The sequence below is a fragment of the Beta vulgaris genome, chromosome 2 (assembly GCF_026745355.1).
Source record: "Beta vulgaris subsp. vulgaris cultivar EL10 chromosome 2, EL10.2, whole genome shotgun sequence".
In the NCBI taxonomy this organism is placed as follows: Eukaryota; Viridiplantae; Streptophyta; class Magnoliopsida; order Caryophyllales; family Amaranthaceae; genus Beta; species Beta vulgaris.
This window is the reverse complement of record NC_079203.1, coordinates 56,581,837-56,598,303: the sequence shown is the minus strand read 5'-3', so window position 1 is coordinate 56,598,303 and position 16,467 is coordinate 56,581,837. Positions and strand designations below refer to the sequence as shown.

The following is a 16,467-nucleotide window of genomic DNA, read 5'->3' as shown; positions in this document are numbered from 1 at the left end:
TAGAAAATTAATAAGCAGACAAAATCTATGCAAGCTCATGAGTCATACAAAGATATACTTCTACTTATGAGTGTAAAAGCTTATGGTAGCCAAAAAATAGAAAATAAGGTCCAAATGTGTGTACCTTACTAATCCACCATATTATCCCAAAAATTGCCTACTTTGTGGCTCTCCTTCCATTTTGCTTCCTATGCACACACTCACACACAACGTACTCTAGAAAATAGCCTAAACAACTATTCTTCTTGCAAAACCAACACAGCCAAAAAGAACCAAGTCTAAAGAATCATGAGCAATGACACCTTAGACAAGCTAGTCATCTTCTTAGCCAAAAGAGATGGCATAGACAAGTTAGTCAAGACATACCAATATGTCTCCAAACTTGCTCATTGGCACCTCGACGAATCCCAGCCCGACTTGGCCCGTCGGTTCAAACAATGGGAGGTGGCGGCAGGCATGAGCCGGAAGGCCTTCCGAAGTGGCCGGTCCTTGACGGGCCTCAATCTCATACGAAGGAGCCCGGGTCCGACTCGTGGGCTTCGGACCTTGGCGGTCCTAGGCAATGCAGGGGAGATGGTGTACTTCTTTTTTGATCACTTCACTTGGCTATCAAGACTTGGAGTGTTAGATACAAAGTTGGCTAAGAAGATGAGCTACATCTCAGCCTTTGGTGAGTCAGTTGGTTATGTTTTCTTCATAATATCAGACTTCATTCTTATGCATGAAGGGTTGAGGAAGGAGAAATTGTTGCTAAAGGGTTTGAATGAAGGTGATCAAAAGAAGGAAGAGGAGGTGAAAGAACTCAAAGAAGGGGTGGGTAAGATAAGGGGAGATAGGGTGATGAGGTTGATGGCGGTGGCGGCGAATGTGGCGGACTTGATCATAGCGGTGGCGGAGATAGAGCCAAACCCGTTTTGCTGCCATACTTTGACGTTGGGGATTAGCGGTCTTGTGTCTGCATGGGCTGGTTGGTATAGAAATTGGCCCTCTTGAAGGTTGTAGTTGGTTACTTTGGTGTGTTACATGTAAAATGCGAATGTATAATTTTTATGTTTGAAAACTCAAATGTTAGACTAAATTACAAAGACAATATTGTGATGAGTCTATACTAACAGTCACCTTATTATGCACTTGTAAATTTTGTCAATGAGTAAGCTACTAAAGTAAATTATTTATCCTATCTAATCACATACTAGAATTTAGCGGGTTGACACTTCATAATCGTGTTTTATACAGACATGGATGAAAAGGATTGTGAAGATAGAACGAGAATATGAAAAGGTTTGGAATTCATTTAAACTCTTTCGACTCGTTTGGGTAGTGGTGATAAATAGTGGTAATGATGATGAAATCTAGTGTAAATTTGTAAACAAGTCCTCATGTAATGAAACTTTATCACAAAACATGAATTTTCCTTTATAAATTTCCAATACCACCTTCCCAAGTGGTAATGGATAGTAATGAGATTTTAGAACGAAAATGGAATTCTTGAGATGAAATAGCATTACCATAGGTAATGACATTGGATTTCTAATACAAATTTACACTATAATACATTACCATTACCATCATTTATAACCTCCTACCAAACGAGCCATTTATGTTTTTCACATTCCATAGTAATACCCGAGCCACCTGATAATGTCTAGTCTTATATATTAAGTACTATATTAGTGGGGAAAAAATATGATCAAAGTTAACTTTGGCTCAAATGGGTAACTAACAAAAGACAGATGGAGCAAAAGCCTTTGATGTGAAGCACTAATTGGGGGGAGATGTACTGGTAAACTGGGTAATGCAGAGCCTCTAGGCAAGCAGGCCACCACAAACCATCAACCACACACCCCTAGCTAACAGGTGAAGGCTGTAAGAAGATAATATAATGTGCAGAGCAAATAGAGAAAATAAGAACAATTGCCCCCAAAGTATGGCCTTTCATTATATATCTAATCATCCAAGACACCCCCTACGAATACATGAGGCTCACTTCTTGTGCCTCATTTAGAGATGGTTTCCTTAAATACAAGCTCAGAAGCATGAACGGGGGGTGATAAAGATGGCAATGTAGCTACTGAATTCAGGTTCGTTGCACCAGGTACCTTGGTAGGGTAAACTTCCATGATTTCTTCGTTCCTCTCACTTAGGTATACGACATCCTGCATGGTGAGTTGATGGTATTCAACGACCTCGCGTAAGAAGCGGTTCTCCCGAGCGTACAAGGCATTTTCTTGAGCTAACCGAGCCTTCTCTGCCAAAAGTGTTTCCAACTGAAGCCGTATCTGTAATGCAATTACAAATTAGAAAATCAAGCTCTTACAATAAGATATAGGAGTATCCTCTAATACTCTGTTTGGATAGCAATAGCAATCCAGGAGAGACAGGTAGGAAAACAGTAAACTTGCACTTTCCTCCTTCCCAAGCTTTGGTTTATCAAAACAAGGAAAATGAATCCTTCCTATTTTCTACCCTTCCCCAAGTTATATCAAAACAAGGGAACATAAATCCCTCCCCGCCCCTCCAATTTTCCTTTATCCAAAGTCCAAGCACACTCTAAGCAAATGAATATGAGTTCAAAAGCGCACCAGTTCATCATCTTCTAGATTGTCTCCATTCGCCATACTCTCTCGAACAATCCTGTTTTCTTCCTCAAGCTGAGCACACCGCTCCTTGGCAAAAGCAAGGTCAGCTTTAACAGTCTTAAGCTCCCTCAGGAGTAGCTTTGTTTTGGCAGCCATGGCCATAGCAACCTGAGATGCACCAAAAAATATCAATAGTCAGTATTCTGTCAAACATAAAGCATCTCAACTTCTGCCTTACCTTCTTTAAAATTTCCCCAACTTCTAATTTTTCAGGAATAATCCTATGTTTTAAGAGTCCTCGAAAATTATCAGAAATAACATTTTTCTTGTCTTTAAGTCTTTTTTAGTCTGCTATAATAGGAAAAACACTTCGGATTAAACTGAGAAGATAACTAAAAGTTGGGATCACTCATATCATATTTTCCTAAAACATGCCATGTCATTATCCTGAGTTTAGCTATTCATCTATTAAACAAATGCTAAAATGCACTATGATCTATGACATCATACTTATAGACTAAATTATGTAGTCTAATAAAGCCTCCAATTATCACCAAAAAAAAAAAGCCTCCAATTTCCAACGTATAGTGAACATCTTTACCACATCCTTGACACGGCTCTCCCTTGGTCAACATGCCCACAACATGAAACAGAACTTCATGAACTACTAGTTTAACAAATCTAAAGGCAAATGATACATAACAATGTTGTGAATATTAATTATTTATTGACGATATGACCAGTGATCAAAAAGTGGCCACCTTACGTCGCGAGATGCCTGCAATTGGATGTCCATCTCAGTTTGAGCAACCGCGGACATTTGGTTCCGTGCTCCAGATGGCTCTTTTGCATATCGAACATCTGTAGGCTGTTGGTTAAAGTCAGGAGCAGCTTTTTTTTTGACATTCAACCTCCGATTCCGAGTGTCTTGGATAATGTCTGCAGTGCGATTTTCCACAATGTTTAGTCCCTCCTGCATAATAAAACAGTAATATATATTATTGCTCATCATAGGCAGCTGTATGCAACATTCAGAAACTGGGTAACCAAGGAGTGAAAAAATATTTTCAACATTGTGCAGTAAATATATCGTACTGCACAGTTCAGATTCAAGAAAAAAATATTTAGCAACCAAGAAGGGAAAAAATATTTTCAATATCCTAAAATCTTTTGACATTTCAGACCAGGACCCCCCCCCCCCTTTTCCCAGATTTCTTCATCCACACAGATTTAAGCAAAATAGATGACAGCCATAATTGGAGCTGTCATAACACCCTATGGGCAAAAAAAGGGATGTGAAGAAAACAATCTACTCTTAAATTGGTGAACAAGCAATGGTTTGGATAGACGCATGTCTAACTGCTAAAGCTCTTTAGCACTTCATTAGTTCATTCAACTCTTTTTCTACCCTACCTGTAAATGAAGGACGCAGAACAAAAGATTAACACCGGAACCAGTACCAATGGACCTTTACGAGAATCTAATGATATGACTTAAATGAAATTTGACGGCATCCTAGGATTTGCACAGACATGAGTGATACTGGCAGCTCTTCCTAGGGATTTGATGTTACAAAACGAAGTCCAAGGACATACTAGTAGTCTGAGCCATGGGAGATCAGAGAATTACCTTAAATGTAACACCAAATGATGTGAAATAACTGATACTGTCCTCCATATAATTAAAACTCTTGACGAATTATTTACACCAAGCTTACCTCTAAGGCATTGCCAAGATAATTAATTGAAGAAGTAATTGCACCAAATCCCTTGCGTAACACAGCTTTGTCTGGTTTCTTACCACTCTGAGCTGGTTGAGATCCATCCTGCAAACTCGAGAGATTTAATAATGATTACTCTCGCGATAGTAAGCTAAAATAATAATAATACAGTCCAAATTTCAAACAGGTAAAAAGATATAACATCTGGTACCGGGTCTTATAAGAAAGACTCCAGCTCAAGCAACAGAATTCCCTTTTCCTACTAGGTATAGATATCTCTTTCTACCCATTCTGTTGCTCACGGTTTGGACCTTCAATATATGGTACTATTGCTTTCCTCAACTCCTCCTATACCTTGTTTTCTCTCGGGGTTAACTTCTTTTTCATTATGCTTCTTACCAACGAGGGAAGGGGTTGGAAGGGCGCATCACTAAAACAAAAGGCTTCCTCACCTGCTGTCCTATAGCAATTTTTTCCTCATGCCAACGAGCTGCTCTTGGGGCTTCAGCTCGTCGAGGTGAACCTTCATCATCAAGGACAGCTTTAGCCTTCCGAGCTACGGAGCCCCAAAAACCTTGGAATTCATTCATGTTTCTCTTTGATCAATACTTAAATAAGTTCTTCTGCATCGACAGATAGTCAAATGTCATGATGATAAGTGTGCAACACAACAATGTTACAGGTGCAAGAAAAAGATAATTACACCATGATCCCCAAAATACAATTCCAAATCACCAATTTCTCATAAAATAAGCATGAATCGCCGTTCACACCGATTTTCTCCAAATTATATCCTATAACTGAACTTATTAATGCTGCAATCCTTTCTTTACTTGAAATAACTAATAAGAGATTGGGATTATGTTGGGGGAAGTGTATAAAAGAAGATATTTCAAAATTCCTGATTCATTTCTCTACATGTTCAAAACACAATCCAAAAAATCGACATCGAATTCAAGAAATCTGCTAAAAAATCTTGCCTCAAGAACCTTAAGTTTCACTAGCCCACGCTATATCAATTACAAAGAAATCTTTGACATTAGTGGAGTTTGGCAATTTATGACTTCAATTTCAAATTTCATCACTCAATTATTAAGTACCATCTCACTAAATTCAGCCGATTTCATCAAATAAATTCGTTCTTCATTTGCTTCTCTCAGCAAAAAATTAGCAGAAAGGTCAACTAATTTCAAATCTTGTTCAAATATGGTCAAATTAATCCCAAAAATAAACGCAGAATGGTAATTTAACTAGAAATAATCAGTAAAAATAAAGGACATATTATAGCAAGAAATTATGAGTATATTAAGCAACAATTACCTGGTAGCATAAAAATGAATTAAGGGTCGATGAATATTGTTCTTCAGCGTTAAGATCTCGAATTTCGTCAACGGAGAGAGATATCTGTAGATTGACTTCTGAAGAACGGTAATTCCAAGAAGTTTGCCGGTAGGACAAAGAGAGGAAGAAGATGAGGGAAGGTGAGGTTGTAGATACTGGAACTGGTAAAGCGTCGGTGGCCCAAAGAGAGTCAGCGTGTGAGCATGTAGATAATTGTTGGTAAAAAGAAAAAAAAAAACATTTGATATGTACTAGTAGTAAATACTAGTCAGTTTCATTGGATTTTTTAAAAAAAATATATATAATAATAAGATGAAGTCCGTTGCAAGGAAAGGGGAAATTGGGAATCCTTCTTTTGAGATCGAAAGTGAAGCCAACACCACTATGCTATCATCTACTGCTCAGTTTCATTGGATATGATCGATTTTCCTATGATATATGCGATTTTCATATGTATGGCGTAATTACTTTTGCATGATATAGTTATTTTTTGATATATTCGGTTTTTGTATGATATAATCGAGTTTTCTAATATGGATAGTCTTCATGTCATGAAGTTAGTTAGGGTGCATAATAAATCATTGTGAACTTGGTCAACTCAAGACGTTTTGATTTTGGTTATAGTTTAGACTCCAAATGTAAACTTTGTGAATAGTGTCAAAAGTAAAAGTGTAACTATTAAAAACGAATGTAGGTAGTATTTAGCAGTTGGCACAATGTAAACTTTGAGTAGGTTATACATCTTCTCTTAAATTTCAATATTCAATACATTTAAAAAATAGGTTTTCGGTTCCGTGTTATATTTTGTATTAATATAAAGACAATGTATGCGCATGAAAATCTAAATTTTACTTTTATAATTTTTTTTGTACCTACAAAAATTATATTTGCATATTCATACTTTTTTTGTATCTCATACGTCCATAAATTTTTTTACATCTAACAATTATATTTTCACATTCGTAATTTTGTTGTTAAATATTTAAGGAAATATGTTTGTACATGTAAGATATAAAAAATAATCACCCATATGAGTTAAGGGGTAAAAGAGACTATCGAACTTTAAATGGAAGTAAGGGTAGAAAAATATTTAGCTAGCATTTTTCGTTTGGTTAACACTTTTGATAAAGAGTGAGGCCAACAACTCCCCTCTTGAAGGCTTCGTTTATGGTGGAGGGAAAACATTTTCCAAAATAAAAGGTAGAATTATAATATAAAGAAACAAATTAGAGAAAAGAAAAGAAGGAAAACTATGAAGAACAGTTGTCCATCAAGAACCCAACCGTGAAGGGCATTAAGAGGGTGGTAATTGATTTTTTTTTTTTTTTTTTTGATTGGGAAATTAAGTCAGCCCAAGGACTAACCCCTACCAAGGTTACTAGCCTTGTAGAAACTACCAGCACATTGGCTGGTCATGCATGCAAAGCATGCTAAGGAAATACCCCAACATAATGCTGGGAGTAAGGATCGAACCCCTGACCTCAGAGATCAGAGGGGAGTGCTCTACCACATGAGCTAGCTCCTCATCCTTAGAGGGTGGTAAATGGTAATTGATGACCATAAATAGGAGGGCTATGCGTATCATTGGTTATGCTCAAATAAAGATCCTGAAATTGAGTAAGTTTGAGTCCTTTAATTTCGAATCGAATTTTCATCGAACTGATCAATACAAGTTGATCTCTAACAACGCAACTTGATTAGCAAGCCCACTCATAGTAGTAAACGCTTAAGACAATTATATATGTTATGACATGCATGACTTTTATACTCTATCTATAGAGGTGGGAGGGCAGCTTGGCCCGACACGATTTGGGCCCGGCCCACTGCCCGCTACGTGGGTCGCGGGCCTATCACTGTCAAGAAATTTTATTTTCGACCCGCACGATCTCGAGTGGGCCGGCCCGCGGGGCGAGCGCTCCTTTCCTTTGTTTTTTAGCCTAAAACTGTCAAAAATACAAAAAAACAACATAAAACATGGGCTAAGCCTGCAGGAAGCACGAGCCCGCCCGGCGGACAATTTTTAAAAATTTCAAGCCCGGCACGGCACGACCCGCCACTCATGCTTTACCGAAGCCCGCGTGCCGAGCCAGTGAACAGGCCCGACCCGACCCATGCCCATCTCTATCTGCCTATCTCTTTTTGTTTTCCCCCATTTCTTTAAGAGAAATCTTAGACGTTGAATACTACACATCACTGGTAGATCAAACTTTCATAGGAAATAAAATCGTAGAGACGGGCATTGCATTTAAGTCAAGTATAAAGAAAGTTTAGAAAAAGATGAAGGAAATATTAATATAATATACTTTACCGATTCATGAAGGAATTAGAGGGGCTAGGTCTTTGGGTATTAATAAAATTGTTATTCAAGGTGACAATTTGGTTGTTATTAACTCTATTAGAAAGATTTGGAAAATTTCTTGGACGATTGATTCAATTATTTTAGATGCAGGTGAAGATTTACATCTTTTTGAAGATGTACAAATTCGGCGTGCTTTTCGGGAAGTTAATGCGGCTGTTGATTGGATGGCGCATTGTGGTCACACGACGACTAACACGACTTACTATTTTTTTTTTTTTGACAATGGGTAAAGCAAGATATTAATCATACGGAGAGGAAGTGTGCCCTATTTTAGCCATTTTAGCTAGATTATGAGCTAGTAGAACTTCCTCTCTTTTGACTTTAATACAGGAAAATAACTGAAAACTATTAGCTATATGCTTTATTTCTAGAATGATTGAGGGTTATATTTTTGTCCATCCTTTGGCTTTCCTGAAGGGCTCGAACGACCTCTAAGTTGTCTGTTTTTATGATTATGTCTGAGCATTTCCATTTCATGTCTTTGGCTGCTTGCAGAATCGCGTAGGCTTCCGTTTGTAAGGATGAGTTTGCAAATATTATGTGAGCGTATTCTTCTCCTGAGCTTTGAGAGATATTCTTCCACGCAATTGCTGCTTGCCATTTACTCTTGCTCTTTTCCTTCTTCCAAGCTCCGTCTACCACTAATATATGTGTCTGATTTGGAGTTGCTTTCCTCGAGACCAGAAAATGGACTTCCCTTCTTCCTCATCTTCTATAGTGTAGGCTCTGTTTGTTTGTTTATTCCCTTGCAGTTTCTGTACGCTGTTGTTGGATCTTCTGCTGCTTTCCTTTGCTAGATCGATAATTCTGCTCGGGTTTGGGGGAATGTCTTTGAAGATAATTTCATTCCCTGTGAATCCAGATACCCCACAATGTTGATATGAAGTCGATTGTCATCCTCTCTCCTTTTGATGTCCCTGATTTCCCCTTTGCTGTAATCATCCGTAAGGATGCTTTAGCCTTTAGGGTAGCGCAAAGCTTGGGATCCCCCCTAGTTCTTTCTTTTTTTTTTTTTTTTTTTTAAATAGCCACGAATTAGAATACATTCCCAGACAACGCTTCAAAAAAAAAAACATTCCCAGACAACGCTTCAAAAAAAAAAAAAACATTCCCAGACAACGCTTCAAAAAAAAAAAACATTCCCATACAACTTTTATAAGAGATTCCCATAATAACATGACTAATTATTTCAGAAAACTATAGTTGAAAGCCAAAATCTCAAAATTGTACTAAAAAAAAAAAAAGAAGGTATTTTATAATACCTCTTTATAAACTCCTTTTCTTTCTCTCTCTCTCCTCTTACCAGCCCTTGAACCCCTGACCTGGAGTTTACAATCCACGCGTAAAACCACCAAGCCAAGGAGGGCCGGTGACTCCTACTTTGAGTATATATGTATATATAATAAATATGGAATTTATAGTTATTCCACGTGGCCTTCCCCTACGGGCTGTCACCTTTCATCATTCCAAAATTGCAGCACACATGTCGTCCTCTCTTCGTTTTCCCACACTATAAAATGCGTAAGAGGAGAGAGAAAACCAGAAATTTCTTCACGAAGAGAGAAAATGGAAGTGAAAGTAAAGATGAAAGGGAAATTGATCGTCATTTTTATGCTACATGCTATTTTCTCTCTCCTCATATTACTATTACTTCTACCTTCTTCTTTTTCTGCTCGTTTAATCGTCGATGAACCTTTTGATGTTCGCCAGCATCTCTCCACCGTTTCCAGGTTTGATCGAACTCTCGTTTTTTTTGTTGTTGTTCATTTTTGAATGTTTTAGGTTTTTTTTTGTGATTAGTTTACCCTAATTTGAATTTTTGGCGGTTTTGGTTGGTAATGTGGTTGAATTTTGAATTGCAGATATGGAGTTGTGAAAGATTTGGTGGATAATTCATTTGTACCGGCGAATATACCTGATACTTGTACACCAATTCATCTTAATCTTGTGGTAATCTCTTCTTTTAGTTTGAATTTGTTTATTGTTGATTTATGTTTTGCTGCTTAAGCTTGTATTGAGTGGAACTGTACATAGAATTAGAGACATTGTGATTGAATTTTTTATAAGAAGTGAATATTGCAAGATTGTATGCGAAAACTAGGTATCATTATGTACCATGTATCCAAATTTGTGAGCTTGCTGTTAGTATTATGTGGCTTGACATCAATGTGAGCTCAAATCGACGTGGAGTGGCACGGTTGAGACGTTGAGTTGATGTTAATGTGGGTTGCCTTGTCATATTTTGGGTGTGAATAAGTTTTCATTAATAGGAATTTTGTGCTGGTATCTGTGTTCTCATTGACTCTACAACCTATGAGTCCGATGACTAGTTTCTTAAGTTTATAATCTTGAAAAGGACATAATTGATAGTTGATACTATCCGTCGTTGGCTGTTTTGCACTTTTGCATTCAAAGGTCCTAACTTTTAGTGTTTAGGACCTCTCACTTTTAGTATTATGTGTCTAGGATCACTGCATCAATGAGAGCTCAAATCGTCGTGGTGGGACGCTGTCGAGTCGATTTTAATGTGGTCTTCCTTGTCATTCTTTGGGTGGGTGGAAGTTTTGATTGTAGGAATTTTGTGCTGGTATTGTGTTGTCATTCACTATACAGATTACAGCCTATGAGTCAGATGACTACTTTCTTAAGTTTCATATTTTGTGTCAATTTCTCCTTCCCAAAAAGCTTGCATACCAAAATTGTGTTGGTTTAGGTTGGTTACATGTAATTGATGACAAAGGTTATTTTGGTCGCTGTTGGATGTGACAATTTTGGTGGGTTTAATATTGATGATTTCCTTCTACCTACTTAGCTTGTTGACTGCTGTCTTAGCATGAATAATATCAAGTCTACCAGAATATCGTGTTTCATAACAATAAAATGGAATTCATGACCAGGGTAATTGTGGGTATTCCATGAATCCATGTCATACTAAAATGTGAAAGCTTTGCAAGGTTCATAATTCTGTCTAGGGATAATGTCTGATCCTAGTGTATTGCACTTTGGGTGAGCTTGCATTGTCCCTAGTTTTGTCAATTTTGTTCATTAATTCTTCTCTATTAGCTGCTACAGTATGTATAAAAATGATTCATTGTTTCAATACTAATCCACATCAAGCTCACAGGCGAGGCATGGAACAAGAGCCCCTACTAAGAAACGAATGAAGGAAATGGAAAGGCTAGCCATTTCACTACAAGCACTCATAGAAGATGCAAAAGAACGCAAACTGTCTTTAGATAATGTTCCTGCTTGGTTATTTGACTGGACGTCTCCATGGAAAGGAAAGGTGAAAGGAGGAGAATTGATTGTCAAAGGAGAAGATGAACTCTATGATCTTGGAATCAGGATTCGAGAAAAATTTCCAGATCTGCTAAATGATGAATACCACCCCGATGTGTATACCATCAAAGCAACTCAGGTAGCAATTAAATCCTCTCGAGTCCTATGTAGCTCAGTTGCTTTACCACACATATTATGCTAGACTGCAGATACTCTATTAAGAACTTCCAGGATTACATTCTAATTTCAAGTCTCCTCTATCTTCTTTTGATTTGCTTTCTATTTTCTCAACAAGGCATTATGATACTCATTAATTTTATTTTATTTGAATTATTGCAGGTTCCTCGGGCGTCTGCTAGTGCTGTGGCATTTGCGATGGGGCTGTTTAGCGGAAGAGGAAGCCTTGGGCCTGGGAAACATCGTGCTTTTGCTGTTAGTACTGAGAGTCGTGCAAGTGACTTATTGCTGAGGTTTTTTGATACCTGCCAAAGTTACAAGGTGGGGTATCGTCAACATACTTGATCAGTTGTTGCAAATAAAATCTATACTAATATATTAAAAGGCGTTCCTAAATAAGGAACGATGCCACGTGGTGCTCTCCTATCCATGTAATTCACAATTTCACATGCAATAAAAAATCTAGAAAATGCTTTATATAACATTTGGTCCCGTGACTTCAAGCTCATATATTAAAGTCTTAACCACTAAACCATGTCATATTTAGTGTTATCATTTGAAAATAAAATACTAATAAATGGAAAATATCATTACTCGGGGTGTAACCCGGGCCTAAACACTAGTTTCACATGAAATGGTGCTTGTTGAGCGTACATGGAAGCTTTCTGAAAATTCAGAACATACCTTCACTTTGTTCCACAAATTATAGCTTGATTTCCTTTTCTTAGCATGTTCTATTCGCTGTGTGCATCATCTAATGATTTGGCATGGCAAGTGGCAACCATCTTGAGAATTTTAAATATGATAGTTCTGATAATGGAAGGAACATGCATCTGGTTGTTTATGCATCTTTATTGTGATTTAATATACAGATGCCAATGCCATGCTAAACAAAAAATTTCAACCCTTTCGATTCTGGCTGCTGCAGATTCCTATTTGGTAATTTTGTACAATATTTCACCCTTGTCTCCATCTTCCTGCGGGGATATTGCGTAGATTATATTGTTATTTGCTGGTGTCTATGTCAATCTTTTGCTCAAAAATATTTCAACAAGTAATTAATATATAATGTTTCTATAAAGTTCCTTTAGCATTTAAATTGACAATACTTCGCCTGTGAGTGTTTAGATTTGTGGTGCTTAAATTCATGGTGGCTACTCAATTTGATTTACTTTTCCTCTCTATATGAATGCAGAACTACAGGAAAAGTGAGGAACCTGCAGTTGAAAAACTTAAGGAACCTATTTTTGACGAAATCACCCATGCTTTGTCTGGACGTTCAGGATTGAATTTCACCAGACAAGATATATCTTCTCTCTGGTTCTTATGCAAGCAGGTGGGCTTTCTCCTAGGTAGCGAAGTTCTGATTTAATGAAAAAGATGTATGGTAGTTAGCTGTTTATTCTGTTTGCTTGACTATGTGATCTTCCAATGGCAGGAAGCGTCATTACTAGACATAACCAATCAGGCTTGTGGGCTTTTTAACCCGACTGAGGTACGTAGACTTGTAATGCATTCGGCCATTTGTTCGTCATTTTATATGGTTTTGCTTTTTAATGATTGATCCAGTCCTAGAACTATAAGTGGCACCAATATAGGATGAGATCCACCTACACTTTGTTGACCTTATTTAAAGCTTACAAATAAAGAGAAGGGATATACATGCAATTTTTTTTTTTTTGTTGCAGTGCCCTTCCTATTTTAAAACTTTAGACTGTTGTGTATCAGTGACAATTTGCCACCTGCATGTCAGAAGTTCCTCTATACTTCCTTTGCTTTTTAAACTTGATTTTTAGGCTTTTGTGCAAGTATTAAGGTTTGTTGTATTTGTGTTTGTTTCTCTATCTCATCAAAACTAATCTTAACCAAATACAATGATTACAATCCCCCCTTTATACTGGCTTCTCTCTCAGCTATTTAACAGGCTCAGACTCTATCTCTGCCTCTATATTCAATTTCAAGGTTTGGAAAGTTGGATTGATTATGGATTATATTGGGAGTTTGGAACTCATCTAAAGGGGAAGCCGTTTTCTTTTTTTCTGAGTAGATGCACTCTAATACATCATCAAGTCATCAACTATTTGGCGACAAATAAGAAGGCCTAAAACATGAACAGGGGAAAAAAGCGAGTTTTTTTTGTTCTGTGTAATGTATATTTTGTTTTTGTTTGTAGCTGGCTCTGCTGGAATGGACAGATGATCTGGAGGTGTTTGTGTTGAAAGGGTATGGAAAATCTGTGAACTACAAGATGGGATTGCCTTTGCTGAAAGATGTAGTTGAGTCTATGGAGCTTGCTGTCAAGTCTAATGAAGGTATTAAAACAATGTGGTTTGTGTTTCTTTTGTAGCCTTTGAACATGAGATAAGTTACTTGCTGCTGGTTGGGGGATGATGCCTCTTTTTAGGTATATGGTGACTTAACAAGGACTCTGTCCTCTACTTGAATTGCTCTTGTAACTCCTTTAAGGTAGTGTTCCATGTGTGAGTGACTGCTATAACCACTAACACCATATCTTGATGCTATTGGTTGATCATGTACACTTTTCTTATAAATTTATAGAGCGCGGTGCAGATGCTTGAGCTTTCACCATCTGAATGGTCTCTGTACTTTTGCAAATGAACGTGCATCATGCTTACTACTATATCTAAATGCTGCAATATCGCCTACTTTTAAGTAATGTTGAACACTTAGCCTTGATGTTAATCTTATCTCCAACATGGAATACTTAGTGGTGCTTATACATTGTGGGTCATAAAATTTTGGGATGTCACATCTTTAGCTCGACATGGAAAGATATAAAAGCATTTCACAGGCCTTTTCTTTTCTGTGTTCGATGCAGCAGAATTTTTGAGATTATACCCATACTAAGTGATGCTGTCCAAAATATCGTGCACTAATGATAAAAAAAATGCAGGGAGTTTGAGATTTTTAGGTCATTCGGTTTATTCACCAAGAAAAATTCTGATTCGAGCTATCGAGTCACTTTATTATGCGTGTGTGTGTTGTGTCACTTCTTCAAGGATTCTTGCTCTTATGAGTGTTAGCTTATAATTGTTAATACTCTACCATAGAGTGGTATTTTTTATTTTTGTTTTTATTTTAGTGAGTAATACCCTCATGTGGTGTTGAAGCTTTATTTGACACGGTTATCTGAGATTATGAGAAGTTTAGAACTTGTGAGGATGCTCCTACTTGAGTGATTTAGGGTGGGTGCTAAGGGTTTCCTTTTGCGTTGCCGATCTGTTGAGTTCATGTTTCCAAGTCTTTTACATCTATAAACTTGTAGTACTTGGCAATGATATCGTATGAAAATGAAGACTTTCAAATGAAAGTAATCGTAACCTTGCATCCAGTTAATTGATGCTTGATGGGTGTAGCATTCTCACCTCACCTGTATGTTCACACTTGTCTTGCAGAAGCACTGCCTAGTGGGAGTTATGAGAAAGCACGGCTTCGATTCGCTCATGCAGAAACTGTGGTTCCATTCTCATGTCTGCTTGGTCTCTTTCTTCAAGGCTCTGGTGAGGATAATTTCAGGATCTCCTTGTCATGCTCCTTATCCTTTCCGCTGGGGATATTTTACTTCTTGTTTATCTATTATCCGGGATCTTGCATCCTTACTTGGTGCTGCTCTTTGAATGTTCTACAGAATATAATCTTATACTGAAGGAAAAACCATTGGAACTCCCTCCAAAGCCTCCCAAGAGGCGAGCTTGGAGGGGAAGTGCTGTGGCTCCATTTGCTGGGAACAATATGCTTGTACTTTATAGCTGTCCAGCCAGAAAATCAAGCAAGTATTTTGTTCAAGTACTGCATAATGAGCATCCAGTACCTTTACCTGTAAGTTTCAGCTGGCTAACTAGAAATATTATACATTGACATGCATAACTGTAGGACATAGGCCGAATGAAGACATGTGTTCAAAGGATGGAATGATTCTTTTGTTTCCCTCTTTCTGTCCTTTGAGAGAGGAGTTAAAAAGACTGCAAGATCGTCATGAATGTCATTCTACTTTAACAAGAGACTTCAAAGCTATACATGCACTATGAACATAAATAAACTTAATTAAGTGCAGCCATGCCAATAGAAACTCAATCAGTCGATTGCAGCAATAATTTTAGGCAAAGTACATATGCATACCTTTTACCTGTTACCTTCTCTTGCTGCTCAAAACTTCTTGGCCTCCTGATTGTTTGGTTCTTGAGCATTGTAGCCTCTCTTGTACAAATTTTAATCTTGGTTCCAGAGCACTGTAGTTGTCATTATTGATGTCCTGATATACTGCTGCTCTGTTGAACAGGGCTGTGACAACTCTGACTTTTGTCCATTCGAAGTTTTTAAGGTGAGTACTACTTCAATATTGATGCTATTGTCAGTTTGAGATTTCACATGTCAGTTACTAGATTGTTTTTTATCTTTCAGGAAAGGATACTTGAGCCTCATATGAAACACGATTATCATGCTATATGCAGAGTGAAGGAAGAAGCAGCACCAGTGGCTGCATCCAGTAAGTTATCATCGTTGTTTTTTTGGCTGTTTTCTTGGCATAGTGAAGGAAAGGAGTCTGACAATGTTGATCTGTAATGGGCTCCATCCATAAACATTGGGTATTGCCTATTGTTTCATTTGATTCAATACTCCATTCTGAGCTACTCACCACTTGATTTTCAGCCACTGAATCAGTGTAGCAGAGTTCTTTTTTGGTTGATCATTCTGCTGCATTGTATATATGAGCATGGATATGGAAACAATCCTTTGATAAGAAACCTTCACTGTGCTGTGCTGAGAGAAAAGACTGAAGGTCTTAACGTCATGTAGGTGGATTTTTTCGTCTTTCTCACTTGCAAAGTGATTTACCTGGTGAAATGGGGGAATGACTTTTTTTTTATAATTTATTCTCCTAGAATTAGATGTATTTAACTTGTACTATCTTTTGATTTAGTGAATATTAATCTTATTACCCAAGTTCACTTCTTTTTAGTTACTGTAATCAGAATTTCCTTTTCATTTCA

At 37.5% G+C, this 16,467-nt stretch overlaps 3 protein-coding genes across 6 annotated transcripts; 2 read left to right on the top strand and 1 right to left on the bottom strand.

Moving 5' to 3' along the window:
* Nucleotides 1–86: 86 nt before the first annotated feature.
* Nucleotides 87–1,180, top strand: LOC104905969 (peroxisomal membrane protein 11-4). Its single transcript, XM_010694640.4, has one exon. It carries the CDS (start codon nucleotides 289–291, stop codon nucleotides 991–993), a length of 705 nt encoding a protein of 234 aa, XP_010692942.1. The 5' UTR covers nucleotides 87–288; the 3' UTR covers nucleotides 994–1,180.
* Nucleotides 1,181–1,905: 725 nt separating this feature from the next.
* Nucleotides 1,906–5,760, bottom strand: LOC104905970 (hypothetical protein). 2 transcript variants are annotated; one of them, XM_010694641.4, is made up of 6 exons: nucleotides 5,620–5,760; nucleotides 4,752–4,922; nucleotides 4,297–4,404; nucleotides 3,346–3,552; nucleotides 2,583–2,747; nucleotides 1,906–2,279 (listed from the first exon to the last, which is right to left on the bottom strand). In XM_010694641.4, exons 2-6 carry the CDS (start codon nucleotides 4,887–4,889, stop codon nucleotides 1,998–2,000), a joined length of 900 nt encoding a protein of 299 aa, XP_010692943.1. In that variant the 5' UTR covers nucleotides 4,890–4,922; nucleotides 5,620–5,760; the 3' UTR covers nucleotides 1,906–1,997. The 2 variants fall into 2 exon arrangements, with proteins under 2 accessions (XP_010692943.1, XP_048495620.2); XM_048639663.2 differs by lacking the exons at nucleotides 4,752–4,922; nucleotides 5,620–5,760 and adding an exon at nucleotides 4,511–4,717 and having other exon boundaries at nucleotides 3,346–4,404.
* A 3,772-nt stretch (nucleotides 5,761–9,532) lies between these two features.
* On the top strand, nucleotides 9,533–16,467 carry LOC104905971 (uncharacterized). Of its 3 annotated transcripts, XM_010694643.4 has the most exons (12): nucleotides 9,533–9,729; nucleotides 9,862–9,949; nucleotides 11,124–11,417; nucleotides 11,618–11,776; nucleotides 12,651–12,791; nucleotides 12,894–12,950; nucleotides 13,629–13,767; nucleotides 14,872–14,976; nucleotides 15,105–15,295; nucleotides 15,756–15,797; nucleotides 15,878–15,962; nucleotides 16,127–16,467. In XM_010694643.4, exons 1-12 carry the CDS (start codon nucleotides 9,566–9,568, stop codon nucleotides 16,141–16,143), a joined length of 1,482 nt encoding a protein of 493 aa, XP_010692945.1. In that variant the 5' UTR covers nucleotides 9,533–9,565; the 3' UTR covers nucleotides 16,144–16,467. The 3 variants fall into 3 exon arrangements, with proteins under 3 accessions (XP_010692945.1, XP_010692944.1, XP_048495619.1); XM_010694642.4 differs by having other exon boundaries at nucleotides 15,878–16,467; XM_048639662.2 differs by lacking the exon at nucleotides 9,533–9,729 and having other exon boundaries at nucleotides 9,856–9,949; nucleotides 11,117–11,417; nucleotides 15,878–16,467.